Source organism: Siphateles boraxobius, unplaced genomic scaffold (assembly GCF_051911475.1).
Source record: "Siphateles boraxobius isolate OS27281-9 unplaced genomic scaffold, OSU_SipBor_1 86, whole genome shotgun sequence".
In the NCBI taxonomy this organism is placed as follows: domain Eukaryota; kingdom Metazoa; phylum Chordata; class Actinopteri; order Cypriniformes; family Leuciscidae; genus Siphateles; species Siphateles boraxobius.
In genome coordinates, this window is record NW_027509215.1 from 7,969,544 (window position 1) to 7,994,311 (window position 24,768).

Here is a 24,768-nt window from a genome sequence, read left to right on the forward strand (position 1 = left end):
ACTGGAAGAGTTTGGTTAATGTTGTCGACATGTGGAGAAGATGCTGTTTTCCGCATTGCCAAAGCAAATCCACTTTTATGCACTTCTAAAGCATGAGGACTGACATTGAGAATTGATACGGTAAAACCAATACCATCGTCGTTACTGTTCGTATCAGAGTGCTGAGGAAGATCTGGAGCTCAAATTCAGATTTAGTTATGGCTGTTTGGTTTCTAGTACGCGCTGTAAGCAGTCGACCAATCACAACAGACTGGGCCGTCTGACCAATCAGAGCTGAGCTGGCTCTCGAAAAGGAGGGGTTTAGAGAGACTGAATCCTTTATCAAACTGGTTTCAAAATGTAGGTATTTAGGTATTTGCAAGGATTTTTTTCAGAAGCTTAGCATTTTAACCATTTGCCATTTTAACCAGTGCAATAGCGAATCAAATGCAATTCAGGCTACTTTAATTAGTAAGCATTTACATGCACAATCTTAAACTGATTATACTTAACTTTTTCCCTGCCAACCTTTGAAAAAAAAAAAACAGCCTCTGCCAGCGTTTTTTATAATTTTCACAAAACTTTCAACTTTCACAGAAAGCCGGAAAATGGCGACAACATGTGTGGTCATGTAAATGGCACGGGCTAAACCGTTTTCACATAACAAATGCAATCATAGTCGGATACATGAATGATTAACTTCTGACGAATAAGTAAAAATTTTTTCTAATGTAGTAAAAAAATTTTCGTTGCATTGTTGGTTATTGGTTTACAAATAAAGCGGGTTATATCAATAAGTTGATTTTTGTTAAGCATATATAGTTTTAAGCATATATGTGTCCATGTAAAGCTTTAATACCTAAACAAGCACCGCAGGTAAATAAATTTCACTTTTACACAACAACGGCGTTTTGGGGGTCTGAAAACGCAAGCGTTTGAAAACTGGTTTCAAAGTGCAAGTTTTTGAAATCGATACCGTTATCGTCTCCGCATAAACTACAAAAACGTGAATTTGTGAAAATGGTGACGTCATGCACGTACATATTACGTGTTCAGTCTACAGTCTTCAGTCAGTCTTTCTTGTGACATCACTATCTACTGGCCTGGTAGCATAATACAGCGTTTTTAGTCGCTTTCATGGATCCGTGTTACAAAAAAAAAACAAAGTTTCTGTTTTGGTTACATCGCTGTCGTGTAAACACCCTCAGAAGTATTTTGTATTCACTTGACTGCATGCATTGTAGCTGTGTAACATGCACAAAGTTGAATGTGAAATGCTCCTAACTACGGCTTCAGAAGTGGGAAGTAAGACCTTGCACATGCAGCCTGCATAATATATGATGCTGCCATTGACACCACAACCTGTGCTGTGTGCTGCAAATGGAAAGAAAAAGGGGCTCAATTTTCTCAATTCACCTCCCATTGGCAAGTGTGGCACAAAATCTGTTTTGGAGCCTAAGTGAAACGAAAGCAATCCTGTTTTTGGGATGTAGAATTTTTCTTTCTTTTTTTTTGTGAGAATCAAACCCTTTTTGAGATCTGCGTAGGCATGTAGGGTTTTATTGTGCATCGCTCGTGGCTCGTCTCCTAAGTGAGCGATAGGTCCCCATTAGCGCCGATGTTGACTTCCTGACGTGACTGTGGCCCGTCCCACCCGCTGCTTCCTGTTGCCACGTACCCCCCTGTGTGCCGTCGCCGTGACAACTCCATACAGGAGAGTCTTTCATCACCACTGCCACAGCGATGTCGCCACGGGCAACCGCACAACTCACCTGCTGTACCCGTCTCTCTGTACATCTTCATTTTTCTCACTGTACAGCTTTAGCTCGCTCCTCCTCTCCTCGCCCTCTCCTTTTTTCCTTGCCAATAATTGTTATTGCTTTTACATTCAACTAATGTTTTATAATAATTTTTTTATTTGCAAGTTAGGCTGAATGTTCATTGTTTTTGTTCGTAATTGTTTATTTTTGTTCTTCTGTTGTTGTAATTTGGTTTTGTTCAGTTTTAATTAAGTAATTGTAAATTAAAAATGCATGTTTATATTTACTGAGGAAAATGTGGTGTTTCCCACAGTGCTAGGTGGTTTGCAGGGTGTTGCTATGCATTCGTTCATGTGGTTCCCAGGGTGTTGCTATGCATTTGTTTATGTGGTTCCCAGGGTGTTGCTATGGATTCGTTCATGTGGTTACTAGGGTGCTGCTATTTGTGCATGTGTTTGAGGTGGTTCCCAAGGTGTTGCAATGCATTTGTTTATGTACTTGAGGTGGTTCCCAGGGTGTTGCTATGCATTTGTTTGAGGTGGCTCCGAGGGTGTTGCTATGCATTCGTTCAAGTTGTTTCCAGGGTGTTGCTATGCATTCGTTTGATGTGGTTCCCTGTGTGTTGCTATGCATTTGTTCATGTGTTTGAGGTGGTTTCCAGAGTGTTGCTATACATTTGTGCATTTGTTTGAGGTGGTTCCCAGAGTGTTGCTAATTGCTATACATTTGTTCATGTATCTGAGGGGGTTCCCAGGGTGTTGTTATATATTTTTGTAAATGTTGCAATAAAAAAGGTGACCGCGAGAGATGGAAACACCTCTAACCTAATGTCGCATCTCCGAAACAACCACCCACTCACTGCTGCGAGGATGCATTTTGCCCCGAGTTCATTAAATAAGCGCATTAGTTTATATTTGTTAAAATATTATAATGTTATTTTTTTTACCTTGATAATGAAAACTGAACAGCACGAGTAAGATGGGATGCATCGGGAGTCAGACATTGACCACTTAATTTTGTAAAAGGCCTTTCTTTAAAGTGAATTTCGTTTTGTATAAATTGTATCTTAATTTTAATAATTTTTTTATCAACCAATTGCCTGGATTTAATAAATAAGAATCAAATATAGCAGACAACATAATCATGACATGATCGTGCGCTGGCGCGCCGCGGTCACTGCATTGAAATCTCATCATAAATTAACCGAAACTCAGTGTATGTCTCACAGACATGACAGATATCTAAATAAAGCTTGAAATTTAATTAAACGAAACAATTCAAAATGAAAAGAAATAGGCCACTCGCTGATTATTTAATCCATGATGTGCATTTCTCTCTATGCGCTTTCATACGGAAATGGCGATCATCAAATTCATTAAACGAAACTATTCCAAAGGAAAAGAAATATAGGCAGCATACTCTCTGATTAATCCATCATGTACATTTCTCTCTATAGGCGCGTTCACTACAGAGATATCAATCGTCAATTTCTTTAAACGAAACAATTCAAAACGAAAAGAAAAAGGCTATCTTATACCTTCTGATTATGTAATCCATGATTTGCATTTCTCTCTATATATGCACGTTCACTAGGAGATGGCGATCGTCAACTTAATCTTTGCAGCACTGACAGAAAAGTTGTATTAATAAAAATCAATGGACACGTGTCACCGGATTTACAAATGCACTTGTTGCTTGTTGCTTGTTAATTTAACTTAAATTAATTAATAAAATGAATACTTTAATTGTCATAATTAAAATAATTAAATATTATTAAGTGTCCCATTTTTGCTCATTTATAAATAGTATTTATATCTACCACCCCCTCAGCACCTGGGTTAAAAAATTATTTGGCGCCACCATATTATAACGGCCCACGTATTAAAAATAGTCGAGTCTAAATAGGGCTCCGGCTAATATTACATTTAATGCCGTCAGCCGGGATCAGACACAACGTGCACGGGTTGGCCTTGATTTTTTTTTTTTTTTAAATATTTTTTGTATTCAGTTTCTGAACGGTGTAGGCACAAGCCAACAGTTTGGTGACGCTGTCTGAGCCTTATGTCATAATTTTTAATTAGTCACGGTAATACCGTATACCATGGTAAAATAGGGAGGAGGTTTGACGGTATCAAAATTTGGATACCGCCCAATCCTAGTTCCCAGGATGGTCTAGTTAACTCCATATTGCTATATGGTTTCTAGTTTTTCTGGATGGTTGCTAGATCTTTGCTAAGGTGTTTGGGATGGTTGATATCTAGTCGCTGGGATGTTCTGTGGTGTTGCTAGTGCATCACTTTGTGGTTGCTAGGGGTATTTTGGTGGTTCTCATGTGGTTGCAATGGTTTTTTTAGTATTTTATAGTACATTACAATGTGGTTTGCTGTTGGTGTTGTACGTGATTACTAGGGTGTTCTTAAGGTTGCTTGATTATATTTTATTGCTGTAATATTCTGGTTTCTAGATATACACATCCCAGACCCCTCTTTCATTGTAAGTTTGTGTGCTTTTTTTTAAATAATACTTTTTTATGAATTTATTGTATGCAAAACTAAATGTTTGTATACTGAGTAAAATGCAGTGTTTGTGAAAGTGCTTGGTGATTTCCAGGGTGTTTCTATGCAGTTGTTCGGGTGTTCTGACTGTGGTCTAAGTGGTTCATAGCACATTGCTCTGTGGTTGCTAGTGTGTTCTGAGTGGTTGCTAGGGCATCACTAGGGCGTTTTGGCTTGTTGCAATTGGTTTGGCTGAAGTGTTTTATAGTGCATTGCTATGTGGTTTTCTAGAGATTCTGTATGGTTGCTAGGGAGTTGCTGTGTGTTTGTTCATGTGTTCTGACAGGTTGCCATGGCATCACTAGGGTGTTTTGTGTGGTTGCTAGAGTGTTCTGACTGGTTGCTGGGGCATAAATCCCATCACTTAGTAAATTCACAGCACACCTCGCCTCAACCAGCTATATGATTTTGAGAAGTCATTCATGCCTGGAGCACAAATAGTGCTGGATGAGTTTTGCACTGAAGTTTAATACTTCTATTTCTCTCTTTCTGTCATTCAGTCTCTCTGCTTGTTGCTGTGATTTCCTGTTGTCGAGGGGAGAGTCATATACAGGATGCATAATGCTGTCGTGATCTGATCAGTTTTCATTCTCACCCTTATCAGATTACAGATTTTAAAGCTGCTCCGCACAAAACATCTCAGTGTCGAATTATTTGATGTGTAAGACTGTCTTTCTCTCTTGTCGTCTTCACACGCTCGTCTTCCTCCTCACATCTGACACTAAACAAATGCAAATGTGCGTGTTTGGGCCTTTCTGTGCATCACAGCACACGCTTCGTATTCATGAAAGACACAATGAATTTGTGCCTTTGTGCTCGGGGAAAAAGGCATCTAACGAATTCAAAACATCCATCTTTAAGCGAGAACCGTAATGAAGAGAAAATGCTATGAAGAGAGAAAAGTTTTGATGGAAATTAAGTAGCGAATAGTGCACGCAGAGATGGAGTGATGGAACAAAGCAGGGTTAAACCTGATGGTATAGACCTCATCTGAAATCTGATTGCTTCTGTTTAAATCGCAATTAGCTTTCTTTAAAGTGTTAACTTTGTTTCTCTTAAAATTCCTTTGGACAAATGGACAGAAAATGGACAAACCAGTATGGCTGCCTAATTAAACCTGATTAAAATCAACTGAAATCATGATTTACCTTTGTGGGATTGTTGTATGGCAAAGGCTGCCATAGATAGTTAGACAATTAAGACATAGCTAACCTAAAAATTAAAATTCTGTTACTCAAATGAATTACGCATCCTTATGTCGTTCCAAATTCATAAGACTTTCGTTTATATATGGAACACAAATGAAGATCTTTTTGATGAAATCTGAGAGATTTCTGTTCCTCCATTGACGCAACTACCACTTTGATGCTTTGAATAGTTCAAGAGTATGTGTATTTTATTAATATTAACTTATAATTATTGCATTCCAGTGGCAAGGTATTTAGTAACTTTAGGATCTGATTTCATTTTATATACAGAAAAATAAACATACAAGTATACAAATAAATGCATTCAATACAACAACTATTCAAAATTTAGTTTACAGCCATTTGTTCACTTTGAGCTATTATTTGTGGTTTAAATCAAGAAGTTACTTGGTTGCACCACCTAATGAATATCATTATATATATCATGTGCCGCCTGACAACATTAATAATGACAGGGAATTTGCTGAATACTTTTTTTCCCATTTCAATTGCATATAAAACTAATTTAAAAATACAAGTGTTTTTGTCAACAGACTGCTGGCAGAGGCTGTTTTTTTTTTGTTTTTTTTAAATGCTGGCGGGGGAAAAGTTAAGTATAATCAGTTTAAGATTGTGCATGTAAACTCTTACTAATTAAAGTAATCTGAATTGCATTTGCTTCGCTATTGCACTGGTTAAAATGGCAATTACACTTTTTTGTCATGATATCACATTCAGAACGTTGGACCTGGGATAAGCTATAGTGCAATAGATTGGTTGCTTAAAATGTTTAAAACGTTAAATGCATAGCAACTGGAATATGGAATACAATATGGAAACTGCATTTAAATGTGGGAGTGAGTCCCCTAAACGATCGTTCCAAGGGTGTACTCGCTCCTGAAACTGTGATTATTGACAGCGTGGAAAACATAGCAAAGATCTGGCGATTAGCAACTCAGGTGGTTTAATGAGAAATGTTTGAGTTCATATTGAGATCTCTGACTTCTGAAACTCAGGAGAAACATCTCAGAAGCAGGAGACTTATGCAAAGTTCTCAAATCTCTTGTCTTCTGATTTCTGATCTCACATGCACCAGCATCTCAGTGTAACTCAAAGCACAGATGCACTGAAGTGATGATACGAGCCTGACGCTGAAATGACTCATGTGAGTGGCTGCAGTCTCTCGCGCCCCATGGGCTTCTGGGAGTTGACGTCTCTGAGCTTCAGTGTCTCTGACAGCTGTGAATCCATGAGCGAGACGGCGCGCTCCTCTGGCTGTCTCTGTCCTACACCTCCACATTAACCTTTCTTTCTTTCTCTCTCTCTCTCTTTCTCTCCCGCAGATGACACGGCCTATTCAGGTGAAGCCAGCTGACAGCGAGAGTCGAGGAGGTAAAGAGATTTCATTTCTACCTCACTTTATTGCTCCACACTCATTTATTTTCTCTTTCTCTCGCACTCGCTTTCTCTTTCGGTCGTTGTGTGCCGGTGATATTAGCTTTGACTGGAAGTGTTCTCAGTCTGTTGTCTGTGCTTTATTAGATTTATTTCTTTGTTGGTTTTTTTGGCACTTTTAATTGACAGGCGCAGGACAGGATTTAGGAAACATGGGTTGAATTTGAATTTGAACACAAAAGCATGTGAACTATGCAGCGGTTTAAAGTTTTTATTGTAAGTAAATGTACAAATGTAAGGTTTTTCATTGTTGCACTGTTGTTGTTTTTTTTAGGTTCTTACACCATGCAAGATACTATATCAAGTTGCAAATAAATTGATTTGCTGTACTTTGTAACAACAATTTCACAATTATAGAACAATCATAGGAAGCAGGTTTTGCATTTTGAGCATATTAATGTTTATGGAAGCCCCAGTAATATGTTTTACTGTTGTTTCCAGCTAGTCTGACGATACAATCCTTGTTTCTCAAGATCACTCCATTCTGGATCTTCGTGATCTATCTGTCTTTAAACAAATAAAATTAGCTTGAGAAGCAAAATGGCATGAGATTATACTTGTTTTCATAAAAATAAATGAATTGAATCATATAATAAAAATGGACAAATTTCAATAAAACATTACCATTCATATTTACATGGATCGTGGAAGCCCCGGGCCCAGGTTACTTTTGAGGTCTGGTACAAATATGACACATAATAATACATTAGTTATAGGCCCATATGCATGCACGATTAATCATTAAGAGTGGATGTGTTCACACTTGGCATATTTGGTTGATTCACACCAAACCACTATTCTCGATTCAAACACACATGCGATCTTACTATGTCTATTAAACCTTTGAAATTACGAGCACACCTGAACATTTAATCTTGCTTTCGCACTGCCGCTGATCCAGAGAGCAGCACTCCTGTAAGATATATGTTTGAAACTGCTTCACAAACTGTGTTTTCAACTATACAGCATTGCTATTTGTTGCTAGCATAAGATAATAATGAAAGTACTGGGATATTAACCCTCTTGTAGTTTGTTTTGATTGTTATGCCAGTAGGTGGTGACCAGCAGTGACTGTTACAGTAAAATGGAAATGATGTATCATTGCATCATTCATTCAAGAGATTCTAACATTTTAGACATTTATAAATAGACTCGTGTGTGTGTGCGTGTGTGTGTGTGCGTGCGTGCGTGCGTGCGTGTGTGCACAAGGATGGCAATACCAAAAATCTTTGTCCTTTTTTTGGACATTATTTTGTCCCCATGAGGAAAATGTAAAAATGTAGAAAGTCAAGGTTAGGGGATAGAATATACATGTCTATGAAATGTCCCCACAAAACATAGAATCCAAACATTTGTGCAAATTATGACAGGATTCTGCTTAATACAATAAATACAAATATTTTTGCCAATATTATTAAAATAATAAACCTTTTTTTTTACATTAAAAATATATATTCTCTGTAAACAAGTCTTAATATTTGATACAATTTTGCTTCTCAAGTAAATGCATGTTGTAGGATATTTTTTACTGGAAAACAAATAATACTGATAAAAGGAATTAAATATTATTGCATTGTTTCTGAACGCATTTTGAGTGTGTCCGCTCCATTCTCTCTGCTGTTAGTCTGTCTGTCTGTTGTGGGTATTCATTTCGGTTAAAGTGATTGGGTTATTGAGTGCAGATGTGTGCACAGACCTCGTCCTGCTCCTGCCAAGTGCATTAGCATAAGACTGTAAATAAAATAGTCATTCGATCTGCTGCTGTGACGGGGGAGCCAGGGGTCCCAACGCTCGGCCTGCTTTTCTTAAATATACAAGCTGGAGTGAGGCGGGCTTGAACGCACAATCAATATAATAGTAGAGCCTTCTCTCTCACACACACTCTCTGTCTCTCTTTGTAGCTTCTCTCTGTGTTTGTCAAGAGGTCGCAGGCAAACGGACGTGTCATGTATCCGCATGTGTAAAAATGCATGACCACAAACAGAGAGGAGATGACACTTTACTTGAATTAGTGTGGTGTGTTTTCAATGTGTTGTGACATTTCTGAGCTTACACAGCTCAGTCGAACTGACACGATCATGGCGTTGCACATTTGCATCTGTAGTGGGTGAATGTGGGAAATGATGTAGGGTGGGACTTGATTTTATCCTTAGGGATTTTATTGGATGTTGAAAAGTAGGTCATGATGCTATTTATTTATTATTTATCATAATATAGTTCCCCTACCATGTGACGTTGATTACATCATTAAAAAAAAGTTATTTCAGAGGTGGAGAAGGTTTGGATGAAACATTATGAAATTTAAAAGAAAATCATTAAAATAATGCAAGAAATGTAAATAATAATTTTAGTTCACCTAAAAATAAGTAACTTGTTTACCATATTATTTAAGCTATATTACAATCTATATAGACACAATCTAGGCAAGAATAGTGACTTTGAACACTGAGAAGCTGGATCCTGATTGGCTGAGACCCATGTGATGAAATTGTATTCCTCAGGAACCAATTAGATTTCAGATGCAAGTGAAAGCTATTCCATAAGGTAGACAGTATAATTATGCCTACTAAGATACAGTATCGGTCAAAAGTTTGAGGATGGTAAGCTTTTTTTTTAAATGTTGTTGGAAGAAGTCTTTAAGGGTGTTTATTTGATCAAAAAAGTAAAATTGTGAATTATTATAAAAATTTAAAAAAGTGTTTTCTTTTAAAAATATATATATATATATATATATATATATATATATATATATATATATATTGTAATATGTTATTTATTTCTGTGATCAAAGCTGAATTTTCAGCATCATTACTCCAGTCACACGATCCTTCAGAAATCAACATTTATTATTATCAATGCTGAAAACCGTTGCGCTGCTTAATATTTTCATGAAAACCATGACACATTTTTTTCAGTATTCTTTGATGAATAGAGTTGAAAAGAACATTATATTTCATATTTGAAAAAATAAATATAACATTGTAAATGTCTTTCCTGTCACCATTCAGAGAATATACAAAAGTATAGAAATACACATGTGGAGCCATACTTACAGCCATCTTTCAGAGGAAACAGCCCATGTATTTCGTAATGTTTAGATGGACAAAAACCTGTGATGAGTGCGTTCTGTCACAAGGCCAAATTCACTCTTCTCTGTCATAAATGGTGTTTATCCCCCGCCTGCCGCCCACTCCGAAGCAGAAAATAGAGGGATGTGTCTAAAAAACTGAAATGCTTTTAACGCCCCAAACAAAAGAGCTTTCTCGGCTTATGGGTCTCCAAATCTGAGCTCTGATGCGCCGCCATTTAGAGAGATCTTTTGTGCCCTGATTTGAGGTCTCCTTCTTTGGACGTCTGATGAGAAAAAAGCTAAAAAAAAAAAAAATAATGTTTTAAAAAAACTGTCTCTTGTTTGAATGCAGCTTATGTGGATAACATGCAGTGAACTCTTCATTACTGGTGCACGCTAGGTTGGGCATCACTTTTACGGTTTCTCCACCAGGGGTTAGTGATTTGAACAAACTACTAGTTTCATTTGTAGGGCTGGGTATCGTTCAAAAATTGTCTATACCGATACCTTGACTTCGATACAGATTCATGATTGATCCTTTTTTCGATACCGAATTTATGAAATCCGTTTTAACAAGATTACATTACATATTACCTAAAAAAAACTTTTGGTTTAATTTTTTCAGTTTGTTGACTTTTTTTAGAGTCTCAAAGACTCATTTAGGCCACTGGGAGGCGGAATATATGCCTCACGCTCAAGCGTCCATAAAGTTTGCTGCAAAGCACTGGCAAAAGTAGCCTAATGATTATAACGGTAAATGTGTTTTGGGGGAAAAATAGCAAGGACACATTTTAATTGTTTATTAATAAACTAGTGTTTTCTGAGTCAGTATTGCCTGCAAAGTTGAAGTTGACGTTGCTGACTCGTCATCTTCGCAGTATAGAGAATGTGCGCACACGCCTATAGAGAGACAATTATCAGCAATTATCTTGTTGCAAATATTGCATTGAATGCTGTTGGCATTGAGTCTGGTGAAATGTAGCCACACTTTTGATCTTTTCCACATCTTTTACATCTATGTTGGTTGGGACGCTTACACACTACAGCTACACGTGTGAGCGTCTGGGCGTAACCGGCTTAAACTAGTGTTTTTAAGTAGAAAAGACAAACTTTGAATGTTGGCTTGACAAAGTTAAAAAAAAAATTTAAACAGCTTTGATGTTTGAATGTTTATAAGCACACATATGGATTGATAGATGGATGGATGTGTGACCAATATAAATCAAATTCACACTCATGAAGTGAAAGGGATCTAATCCTGATGCAAATGCTTCTAGTTATAGCTCAAATGACGAGGGCTGGGTATTGAGTTTGATACTTTTTAGGCACCGACTGAATTGCCTCAGTACCATCGAGTATCAAAAAAAGCTCTTGTCGTTCGGTACCAAATTCCGATACCTAAGGGGTTAATCTCGCCAACCGTCAGTAAGCAATAAGCATGCATCATGAATGGCTGTGGCGAGGCATCAATGAAAAATATCAATTACATATATATGAATTTAATTAAATTCCAAATAATTGTAAGTTTTCTTCCTTATATTTAAAATTGGCTACCTCAATTGAAATGCATTCTCAATTTAGTTCTGAATGGCACTGGTTTAATACTTAAACCATTGATTTTACCCTTCGCTAAAGTCTTCATGAATATCTCATTGCTTACTTTCTTTTGGAATGTCCCTATGTAGCATTCTTTCCATGTTGCTCTTTAAAGGTGTATAAATGAGTTTTACTATTGATGCTACAAGACTATTAGACAATGTTGATCACACAGTTGCCCTCTGGTAGTTCTTCAGCCAAACTCTGCATGCAGTGTCTTCACTAACTGATGTCACTGATATTGGCAGATCGGTGGGTAGTCCAGGGCGGAAGGGAAGCTCCTGTCAATAGCTTATCAGAAAAACAGCGATGAAGGACATTATCAGATTAGCTTAAACTAATTATTTATAATTAACAAAGGGTCAATTAGCAGCTCGATACTGATCTACTATGCTGGGAAATGACATTTACTCGATGAGCACCTGCACAGCACCCAAAATAACATCTCACTGACTGTGCTTTAACATTTTCTTGTTTGAAACACACAAGCAGAATGAACTTCTGTGCAAATCATGCACAATGCTGTTCTTATATAAAATGTCACAATTGTCAATGTCCAAAAAGGACAACAACAAAAAAAAACAAAATAAACACCATAAGAGTAGTCAATACAAAGTTTTGTGCAAGGAACAGAACTATGAAGCAAAACAACTGAGCACCTGTGACAGTGGAATTTGTAGTTGTAGAGAACAGCCATACATGTGTATCATTAAATTTGAAGTGGCAAACATATAGAATAAAACACAAATTCTTCTCCTCAGGTGCACACACATCCTATATACGAATCACAAATTAAGAAACTAATTTTTTCACATTTTTGTACAGTTGCTGCAGTAAATATGGTGCAAAACCAACGCTATCTCACGACAAATTTGTACGAATTCGTATGAGAGAGTACGAGGTGGCAAATTCGTACGACCTCACTCTTATGATTTGTCTAAATCCCAGTGATGGGTAGGTTTAGGGGCGGGGTTAGGGGTAGGTCATTCGTACTTAATCATACGAATTCGCCACCTCGTAAAATACGAACGAGTTACCGTGAGATCGGCAATTCTTACGAGTGAGGTCATTCGGTACAAAAAAAGAAGAAGCTAAAATTTACCAGAAATGACAGATTCAAGTACAGGAGAATTTTTGCAAACTGTTTTCAATGTTTTTCGATTTTGGGCATTTAGTGTGTGATTTCATCTGAATGTAGATGCAACCTGAGTTTCTCTTCTGGTAGTTAAAGCACAATGTCAGCGGTCATCATGTGTGTCCAGCACCTCCTGCTCTGCGATCATACAAAATCCCCATAAAGATTTGACCTTTGCCATCCTGACCTGATCGTTAACCAAACGTCTCATTCATCACGAACCTCTATTTGTCTCTGTGCAGTGATAAAGCGTAGTGGAGTATTGATTACCGGCGTAATGGATCTACTCATTGTGGATGGGTGGACCTCGCTCCGTTCCCTATATGTAATTATCTCTGTGATGTATGATTGTGTGTCTGCCTGCATGTGTTTGTGTAACGCTGTTATCGCCGGCCCATGCCTCATTGAGACTACAGTAAAAGTGCTGTTGCTCCGATCTGGCAACATTCTGTTTTAATGAAGCAGTGGCGGTTGTAGACCATTTAAACTGGGGGGGCCAAGATGGGGCCAGTTGTACTGTTAGAGGGGCCAGTTACATTTAGACTTTATTGTTGTCATATCATTTTCTGCACTGCACTGCAGGCATTAACAGGCAAAATACCATGTTTATAATCATTCAATGTATTTGCATTTCCATTATATTTTTACATTTGCATTACATATTCAGTATTAGTCACAGTAACTGTAATTGACATGATGTCCTTCTTTCTCTTCATTTTGGTGAGAACTATAGAGCAAAAGCAATGGGGACCAACAAGCTTATTAATTCATTTACTGAAAATAACTGACTTGCTAGGTAACTATGTCTAACCGTTTACAGGGTTCCTGCACACTTTTTAAAGTCAAATTTAAGGCTTTTTAAGACCTGAAGAAATCTAAAATTAATACCGTACATTAGGGGTGCGCAATATTGACAAAAATATATCTCAATATTTTCAACGTTTTGTTGATAATAATTAGATGATATTTTACTGATTGTGTTTTTGTGCTGGTGCCATGGCTGGTTTAGGCCTGTTGTTGACAGCAGACTCACAAAGATATTCATATTTTTCATATTCTATGCAGTGGTCAGCTCACAGCAGTGACAGAAATTAATTTTTTAATTAAGGGCAAAATTTGCCACCTTAAATTGATTTCCAGGGGCAATTTCACCTATGGACATTCTTTCTAAACTTATTTAGAGTTATGCATCACCTTTTATGTCAAATACTAACATTCAAATTATACAGTAATTTTACTTATTTATACAATAATACTTAGTTATACAATAATTATACAGTACCACTGCTACCAGTCAAATTAAATCATTCAATCAAAATCCATCTTTGCAGTGCAGAGGAGACACAGAAGCGGCATTAATATATTTACCCTCCATTTACAATTGCATAAATAAAGCTATGAGATTTTTTTTTAATCAATGTTTAAATATGAAATGATTTCGAATTTTGAGTTTTAATTAAAGGGTACTTTAAATATGAAACTAAAACCGCCAGTAGGCCGCGGTAAGTCCCTGTCTTAAGTGAGTTGAGGGAGTCATTCATTCAACCGATTCGTTCAAACGGCTGATTCATTCGGGAAAGAAGCAAGTGATTCCTTTCCAAACGCGGATTTCAGTCAAGTAATCATCGCTGTCTGACTCTGCTACGGTTTCATTTTGAAATTCTAGTCGGCGAAATAAAGGGAAAACAAACAATATTGACAATATTGTGTCTAAAAAGTAACTCCCAATGTTAACTTATTGTTAATTTAACTGTTGTATAACATCAATATCACAGTTGCAATTGTGCACGGGAAACAGCGCACTTGTTGATTTGATATTCTAATATAAGAACATAATATGATATAAATATAAGACAAAAACTAATTTGGGGGCATAGGCTACCTATGAACTGCACACAGCAGTGAAAGGACGATAGACAAATGCGATGTCAGCTCACAGTGCCTCCTACTATAGTTTTGATTACAATATCATAATAAAAAATACACATCGCACACCCCATACGCACATAAAGAATGAACTTACAACTGAACTGACATTTACCAGCTTTCTTCTTCTCTCCTCTCTCGCGTGCATGAGACAGACGTTATTCTGCCGCGATTCCCGCGAATGTGATGCGAATTGTCACGTGAACAAGCAAATCCACAAAAATAGAATAATAAAAAATGATAGGCATACAACGATAACAATGATAAACAACGATAGCAAAAAACAGTTTTGTAACTTTGTAAGTTTTGTAATTATTTCACACTCCACATTTAGGGGGGCCACAAGGGGGGCCAAGCTTGTTGTCACAGGGGCACTGGCCCCCCCTGGCCACCCCCTAGAACCGCCACTGTAATGAAGTGAACTCATTTGCTGAGCTCAGGGTTTAGAGATCTCATTCAGTCCGACAGGCCTGGAGGACAGATTTACATGATAACAGCCCAAGTGGAGGTCATGTACTGTAGTAGCAGTGCTGCTCACAACATGATACAATTGTACCCTGAGTGATATTAATATCTGCTTCACATTCAGTTCTTCTCATTATATGTTTTTTAGAGCCAAACATTCATGCAGTTTCAACTTGTTTTTCAGTACTTTATTAACATACAAGTGTCCGAGTGACCACAAGTGTCCCTGTCCTTGTTCTTGTGGGGAAATGTTTTGGTCCACATGAGAAAACAACTTAAATCATACTAAGTGCTGTTTTTTGAAAATGAAAAAATGCAGAATGTTTTCTGTGATGTGTAGGTTTACGCGTGTGTGTGTGCGTGCGTGCGTGTGTGTGTGTGTGTGTGTGTGTGCGCGTGTGCAGCTGCCTCAAAGGGAAATGTAATGTCTCTCCCTCTCTCTCTCTCTCTCTCTCTCTCTCTCTCTCTCTCTCTCTCTCTCTCTCTCTCGCTGGCCGTGGCCCAATGTTTGATTTTATGCTCTAGTTTTGGAGAGCCCTTATCTCCCCTCACCCTTTCTGCCTGTCGGTTTTGAGCGCCATTCTGATTCTCTGAGCTGTCTTTAGGATTGATACCACTGAGAGACAGACAGATGGAGAGAGAAGGACAGACATGGAGAAGGAGAGACTTTCTGCTTCCACAACAGCACAAAGCTCTTATGAGCTGCCTTTCTATCTACTGTCTATAGACAACATCCTAACTGAAACGGTGAGTTAAATAATGAGTATAGATATGGATAAAAGCGTATGAAAATGCATAAATGTAAATAAAACCTTTTCCCAGTGACTGATTTGGATGCTCTATAGACAATATAACAGCATGATGCTGACGTAGGCTACTCAATTATTGGCTAAACAAGCCTGTTTAATCAATATTTTTGTCAATTATTGTAAAGTATATTTATAGTCAACACTTCTCTCACATCCAATCTTGAATGGTCTTTTCCCCCAATGTATTCTGGGATAATGCCTCAATTTTGGACAAAAGAACGTACCTTAGAAGACAGCATCACTTTGCTGCCTAGCTTTCTGAACAGCCTTGCATTGAAATGCTGTCGATGTAGGAAGCACACTGGCTTTCAGAACAGAGCCACTCTCTCTCACTCTCTCATGTGTTTCATTTTCTCGTGTTATTAAAGTGGTTGGGTGTGAGATGTGAAGCCGGTTGAGTCCTGTCCCTCAAAGCTCTGAGAGAATGATGCTAAATGAGTCTCTCTATGAAAACCCAACCCCCATCCCTCCCTCCTTCTCTCTCTTTGAAGTTCACTCTTTCTGACTGGCTGCTACATCATTTATGTCCAGTTCAGCAAGCTCAAAATACATTTTAATCACTCTACTTATTCACCTGTCTTCTCTCTCTGTCATTCTTTTTCCCATTTTTTCAATTTTTGCATGACAAAAACTTATATTTATTACCAAAGCGGTTCAAAATATGTCAAATAAAATTTAATAGTGTAGTATATTAGTTAACCAGTGTTATTTTAGTTTCATTGAGATACTACTATAATCAAAAACTAAAACCATTAAACAACATGTTTGTTACGTGAAATAAAATAAAGTTAACTGAGATTTTTTTTTAATGTTTAATTAAGCTTATTTCTAATTTTTGTTTAGTTTAACTTGATGTACCAAAATAACAAACATGACCAAATTAATATATTTAAAAAATTACTAAAACCTATATAGGCATATTCAAAAACAAAAATGCTAAAACTTTAAGTAAAATTAAAATGAAAGAAAATCATTAAAAATGAAAAATTAAAATGGGTCATGACATGAGAAATCAAATTTGCCTTGATCATTTGACCTTTTGTGTTCACTTTACTCCACACACTTGAGTCTGCCGACAACAGGACAAATGGAAGCATGAATAGGTACATTTCTGTAGAGACTTCGGAAGGGTACCAATGTCAGGAACAAGTGGATGTTTTTTTTTTGTGCAGAATTTGACTGCATTTTGTTTTCTAAATGAGGCACAGTGTAATGGAGAGATCACAAATAAACTTTTGTTGAAAGATGAAGCGGTCAGCTGTATTGAATCTGACAGCAGCTGCATCACAAACTGTGAGTAAACAATTTCATAATGCTTTGTCTGTAAATTACGTTTTTTCATTGATAATGTTTCCAAAACACATACTCACGTGCAGTAGCGAGTCGGTGTTGATACTGCTTCCTATGCTATGACGTTTAATCATAACAGTGGACCTTTACTAACAAGTCTTAAAGGAGCCGCCACTTAAAAACGGATCATTTCAGACATAGAGTCATAGGGTATAAGTGAACCTCAAGGAACATATAAAAATAATACAAAATCCATGACCCCTTTAAGGGGTTTTGGGTGATTGCTAGGTGGTTGCTTGTTGGTTTAAGTCAAAAGAGCCCATCCAGTGCAGTGTTACAGGATTGTTTGTATCACTAACGCTTTGTATGAGCAGTAGTAACAGTAATAATATACTGACCCTCAGATACTTTTCCTACATGATCATTTGTCCACGTATTAATTGATTCCATTGACAGGTCATTGTCCAGGTCCTGTAGATGGGTTTGCACGTGGGCAGCGGTGTGTGTCTGGTTTGGCCCGCGTGATGGATGACGTTTAGAGATGATATGAGCCGAGAGCTCTGGCTTTGGTTATTAGCGGAGTCACCAAACAGATGACCTGACACATTATGGCCGTAATAAAGAAAACCTTCATTTTCTTAGCTATTGATCTACAATCAAAGCAAATGGTCTGTGCGCTCTCGGAGACGTGCCTTCGGCCTGCTCTCGGCCAATGCGGGACGTGCTTTGGCTCTCCTCGGCCCGTGTAGGACCCGTGCTATGGATCCCCGAGGTATACAGAGGAAAATAGGGCCACCGATCACAGCTGTCCATGAGTTGGTAATAGGTTTTTTTGGGGAGAAGCAGTAATAGATGTTAGAAGAACAGAGGAAAATGGATACTAGAGGAGGGGAGAGACATTACAGAGTTTTACAGTGCGTTTGGGAGCCATTGCGAAACTCCTCTGCGCCACAGAAATAGTAATCGTCTTAGAATGCTAAATAGGAACCTTGAAAACCCTCATCAAAATCTCAGCGTGGTGCGTTCTCTTTTTCAAATCCTCCATTTTTCTTTCCTCCAAATCCCTTGTGATTCATATTTTAGCGAGTGCTTTGTCGGGATGGTTGACGCAGGTTTCTCTGGCTCCAGAGACTATACAGAGAGAGAAAGAAAGACACGATGGACTCAACAAGGGTCAATCTGCATAGGGTGACAGATGACCATAATAAAAAACCTGGTGGGTAGTGCACATACTCTGATGGATGGGCGACCTGGATGGACTGGGAGAGACACTTAAAATAAAATGAACAAATCAGTTATCAGTATGTACTTTAGCATGTGGGAGAGGGAGTGGCTCTTAACATTAAGTTGAATGTTGATTGGTTGCTTAATAAATGAATTGTCAAATGGCTTCTTTTTTTTAACCCATTTGACAAATGGATAAAGAAAAGCATTCTAGAAAATTACAAATAAAAGGAAAATTACTGCCCTTCTGCTAGTTTCTCATGACATAAAAAAAGAAATAAATCAATGCAATGTCAGTGTGGTCTTTATTTATTGTAAAGCTCAGGCTAAAAAATTGGAAGTGTTACACTTTATTTTAAGGTGTCATTGTTACAGTGTAATTATATATTTAATTACTTAGTAATATTAAGCAACTACATGTACTTACTATAGGGTTAGGGTAGGATTTGGTTGAAGGTTAGTTTCATGTAATTATGCATACTTTACTGTTATTACTATGGTAAGTACATGTAACATATGTAACAAGGACACTGTAAAATAAAGTGTTACCACTGGAAGTTACACTTCTTTTTAGTCTTCTGTTATTCGGGGTTGTGCTGCAGAAATGATCTTACACCTCAAAGAACCGCCATTAAAATCTCATGATCATGGCACACACAAATTAGGATGGATATTTGTTATACGCTTGTTAAACTCTGACATTTTGTTACACTCTTTAAGGGTCACTAGATTGAACATTAGCTTTTGTGTTCGCATGGAAAGATTTGTTGTGCTATGTTCTGTTAATGATGCAAACTGTAGCTAATTGTACATCATGATTGTATAATAGTCTGCATCATAGATTTTGTTTTTTTATGTTAATTGGCTCGTGATGTATTGAATTGGACAGAACTAGCTGAGTGAAACGTAAATGTTGGTTTAGACTGGTTATTGCTTGCTCTTTCAAGAAACCAATACAGTCTTAATGGAACCGCCATTGCTGTGTTGTGCTTCAGTTGAACTGTTCTGGTCTGCTTCTCTGAACACTGACCACTGATTTTATAGATTTACCGTTGGTCTTTTAAAACCTTTTGTTACCTAACATTAAATTGAAAAGACTTAACACAACTGTTCAAAAGTTTAAAGAAATTAATACTTTTTTTCTACAGCAAATGCACATCACATTCTATTAATCAAAGAATCCTGAAAAATGTGTTATGTTTTTCCTTAAAATATGGAGCAGCACAACTGTTTTCAACACTGAAATATTAATCAGAAGTGTTTCTTGAGCAGCAAATCAGCATATTAGAATGATTTCTAAGGGATCATGTGACACTGAAGACTGGAGTAATGATGCTGAAAATTCAGCTTTGCATCACAGGAAAAAATTAAATTTTAAAATAAATTTAAAAAACTGTTATTCTAAATTGTAATAAAATTTCACAATATTACTGATTCTTTTCAACAGTTTAACATTTACATTTTATTTAAAGCTGCAGTCCGTAGTCTTTCCGCTTTGTCGCCATCTCTGTTCGAAATCTGCAAAATATTCGCGGAATTATCAACTTTACGTGGGTTGTGCCTCGGCACGGCACAGAGCGGATGAATCAAATGTTTTGAGGAGAATGTGCTGCTGTCGGTCGGTGTGGATACTGGCATTCAGAATCACTGATTCTACTTTTTGGAAGTATGACCAACAAAATAATTTTCACTGGAAAATGTCATTGAACAAGTAAGTAACATCCACTTTTGTTCTGACCAACTACGGGGAAAAAAGCATTGCAGTAAATCCTGCTGATTATATCTAACGATTGCTTATGTCTTACCTGTCCAGCAGAAAAAAAGCCGTCTCTGCGTACATTTTGAACCCTGGAGTTCACGCCACCTTTCAAAAGCCCTTCCGATATTTATCCTTGTTTTCGCCCGGTTGCAGTCTCTTTTTTTCTGTAGCTGCTCTGAAGTCCGAAGTCTTTGGCAATTTACAGCGGGTGAATCTCCAGTTGTCACTGGTGATTGTCGTCTGCACCTTTCTGGATCCGCCATCAAATTAATACGTTTAATTATATCAAGTGCTGTGAGAAAAGGCTTTAAATCTCCACCTCCAACATCCTCACACTCATAGCCTACTAGCCGAGACTCCTTCTTCATGTGCACAGATGTGACGTAATGACGCAATAAATGTATATGTATATAAATATAGCAAGTATCTCGTGATTTTAAAGTAACTGTCAATTTATCTAGGTTTTATTCCTTTCATTGAATTGCATCATGTATGTTATCTTGCTTACTGCAGTGCAAACTTGTGTGTTGCATTATAGATGGCAGCGTGTTAAATTTTAACACACTGTGTGTATAGCGATCAGCAGGAACAATACGCTTTTTTTGTCCTGCCTACTTTTTCATTGTCCGCCTCTCAAAAATGCTAAATAAATCATGTAAATTTTTTCTTTACATGCAACACATAGCTTCTAATTTATAATAACACCTATGAGTAATGTTTTGCACAATGCAAGTAAGTGCCTTTTTCTATTACTGTAAGCCTGTTTGCTGCAACAGCATACAGTGCAAAATGTTAATTTGCTTTAATTGGTTTCAACCCATTTAAGATTTCCCAAGATTCTTGAATCAGTCATTTTCTTGTAGTGGGTTTGGTCTAAGCTAGATACACCTGTAAACCAGCAACACTCACATCATGCAATTCAGCGCAACATCCAGTAAGGTCATGAGTTTTGCAGGGTTTTTGTACAGCGAGGTGTAGCTGTCATTCGTTGTGTTAGACGGCTCATATCTCTGAGTTATAGATGAGGTGCTGTAGGTGTTTTTGTCTCAGCCCTTCTGTTCTGACTTCTCTAGCCTTCTGTCTGTAATATTCTCCTGCTGTGATGGGATCTGGCCAACATTATGCCACTGGATTTCATCTGTCTTCACTTGCACTGTATGCAACGAAGCACGCATTGACATTTCACCGCTTCTTTTTGGCAAAGGGAATTGCAGAGTTGATCAACCCAGTTTTATTTTTGATGTTCTTTCGTCAGCGTAACATATTTGGCTTCTGAAAATGGCGTATAAAGCTCTGTCATGACAACTCTCTGAGAGTTTGGCATGGTTATGAGTATGACAAAGTAATTTGTTTGATCTTGGTAGAATAGATCTGCTGCGCAAGCACATGAATCTACGGTGGCTGAGAGAGCTCAATGTGCTGCAACTGAAGAAAACACATGCAAATAGAAAAAAAACACATGCAAATAACACGTTTCACAACACACGTGTGCTCCAAATACTCACAACACAACCATACACAAACGCGCTGCAAATAACACAGGCCACAACGGAAATGTTTCCAGGGGAACCAAATAAGTGACGAACCCGGCTAGGACATGCTTACAGCTTAAAATTCTACTTTATTTATTTATTTATTTTTGGATTATTTTTTTTGTGCAAAACATACAGAGATTACATTTTTATGACATACAACTGGTATACAATATACAAAATGTATTAACAATATGTTAAATGTCATCAGAATACAAATGAAAAGAGAACAATGAGCTGAAAACTAAAATAAATAAATAAAAAAGATAGAGTTGAAGAAAATGAAGGAAAGATATTCATCTATACATCAGTTATACTGTACAAATTGTTTCATGTTATGGTTAAATTTTCATAAAGAAAAGTTTCATAAGAAATGTTAGGTAATGTAGGGTCCAAAGTTTTAAAGTTGAGACACTGACACACACACATATATATATAACGCATATTTAAAAGCTTTTTTGTAAAGTAAAAATAAAAAAATGAATGCATTTGCAACCGTTATGTTAACAGCATTATATTTCTGTTGTCAGAACAGCTATTCAGCTGTTGGACAACGTGCTGCGTTTTCATGGAATCATCCCAGGTGAAAATAATGAGGAAATTAGTTGTCTTTTACATTTACATTTATTCATTTAGCTGACGCTTTTAGCCAAAGCGACTTACAATTGCTATATTTCAGAGGTCGCACACCTCTGGAGCAACTAGGGGTTAAGTGTCTTGCTCAGAGACACATTGGTGTCTCACAGTGGATTCGAACCCGGATCTCTCACACCAAAGGCATGTGTCTTATCCACTGCGCCATACCACACATTTGTCTTATCCACACATTTGTTGCTCCCTTCATCAAGTGCGTTCCAAACGGCTACATAATGGCACACTAGTGCCCTGCTCACTCCCTATGCCACAGTAGGGCATAGGGATGCTCACAAGCAATAAGCACGTCTCAGCCGGGTTCGTCACTTTTTTGGTTCCCCCGGAAACATTTCCGTTGTGGTCTGTGTTATTTGCAGTGCGTTTCTGTATTTGGTTGTGTTATGAACTTTTGCAGCACGTTTCTGTGTTTGGTTGTGTTGTGAGTATTTGGAGCACAGGTGTGTTGTGAAACTGATGAAGATGTTCTCTTAATTTGTGGGTGTTTTTTTTCTATTTGCATGCGTTTTTTTCTAATTGCATGTGTTTTCTTCAGTTGCAGCACGTTTGAGCTCTCTTGGCCACCGTATGAATCACCCCCGTAGCTGATCTATACAGGTGGAGCTAGGGAAGGTGGAGGGTTTCTGAAAGCGCGCTGCAAACTGCTACACCAAACAGTAGGCGAGCATTTGAATGTTGAGCAGCAAGCTCATTGGCTACCAATTCAGCAGGAACCAATCAGCTGTGCCCTATAGAGAGTGATGTAATTGCAAGCAGACTGGGTTAAGGACTTATGAGCCTGCGCCATCTAGTGTTGCATGACAGAACTTTGAATTTCCATGCTGAGGACCAGAAAAAGAGACATTATAAGTTAAAAGTGAAAATCATCTTTTGAATAGAATTTATTTCCTCTTAAGCATGTGATGCCTGTGCATAAGAGGAAACGACCTGTAAAAAAAAAAAATGCTGATTGCAAATATGTTATTGACATATAATCCAAACAGTTTTGGAGATTTCTGTTTTTATCTACATAGAAGATAGCTGCCCAGAGGTGTTTCCAAGATGGCTGCATAATACATTGATAAATAATTATGATCATAAACAAATAAAATGCACTGCCAATTGCTTTAGATATACGTGTATTCTGGATAATACCTATACTAGCTTACTTTAAAAGCCTTTTGATGTGTGCTGATCCTGTGAAATGAAGATTTACAGTAACTGTATAAACATTGTTCTGCTTCTGTAATCATCTTATTTACATTAGATGAGTGCTGAAGGACCTGGAACAGTTTGCAGCAAAAAACCTTAAGCTAAGAAAATCTTTAGTTAGTTTAGGAGGGTTTTCTCAACTGGGGTTTGTTGCACCTTGCTGCAGCACAGTAATGTGAAGCCTTCATCTTGGTGAACTCTGTGAAATAAAGTGTACGCTCCGGATTAATGACCTTCTCAGAGCTGTGTTTGTTGTCATGTTTATTAGCAGGTAAATCTAGACTCTCCTGTGTGTTCTGAGCTCACCAGTCTGATTTGATTTCATGTGAAGGGTTTGTAGCGGTGAGAGAACATTCAGGCTTCAGTGTGTGTGTGTGTGTGTGTGTGTGTGTGTGTGTGTGTGTGTGTGTGTGTGTGTGTGTGTGTGTGTGTGTGTGTGTGTGTGTGTGTGTGTGTGTGTGTGTGTGTGTGTGTGTGTGTGTGTGTGTGTGTGTGTGTGTGTGTGTGTGTGTGTGTGAGAGCTGAACTGCAGGTTTACTTTGTTATACCGAAACAGAGAAAGAAACAAGCTTGTTAAATTATTAAGCAGATAGTTCTGGTTCAAAATCTGATTGGATGAGCCACTATATCAGTATGTACTACGCAAACCACTACAAAGCAATGCGCTAAAAAAACATTAATGACCACATGGTAATGACCTGGCAACCACCCTCACAACCACTAACAATGCCCTCGAAAGCACTCACAGCATTCCAGTGCCTTAGAAATCATCCACAGAAATCACCCACAGCATCCTAGCAACACCATCGACATCACCCTCACAACCAAATATTTACACACTTGAAATCACTCACAGCATCATAGCAAGTTTGCAACACCCTTGAAATCACCCATAAAACCCATAACACACTCACAACCAAATATAAACACACCATAGAAAATCACTCATAGCAGCCTAGCAACACCCTAGAAACCACCCAAAACACCCTCACAACCAAATAGGAACACTCTGGAAATAACTCACAGCATCTTAGCAACACCCTAGATACCACCCACATCATCCTCGTAACCACATAACAGCGTTCTAGAAATCACTCACAGTGTCCTTGTGGCAACAACCTAGAAACCACCCACAACACCCTCACAGTCACTTAACAACACCCTAGAAATCACTCACAGCGTCC

General features: G+C 37.8%; 1 protein-coding gene across 2 annotated transcripts in view; it reads left to right on the forward strand.

Moving 5' to 3' along the window:
• The window catches only part of LOC143731314 (CUGBP Elav-like family member 5), a 224,452-nt gene that overhangs the window by 87,358 nt on the left and 112,326 nt on the right, over nt 1-24,768 (forward strand). For both annotated transcript variants that reach the window (XM_077222155.1, XM_077222156.1), the window contains exon 3: nt 6,825-6,873. In XM_077222155.1, coding sequence (XP_077078270.1) covers nt 6,825-6,873 — 49 coding nt within the window. The remainder of the gene's footprint in view (nt 1-6,824; nt 6,874-24,768) is intronic.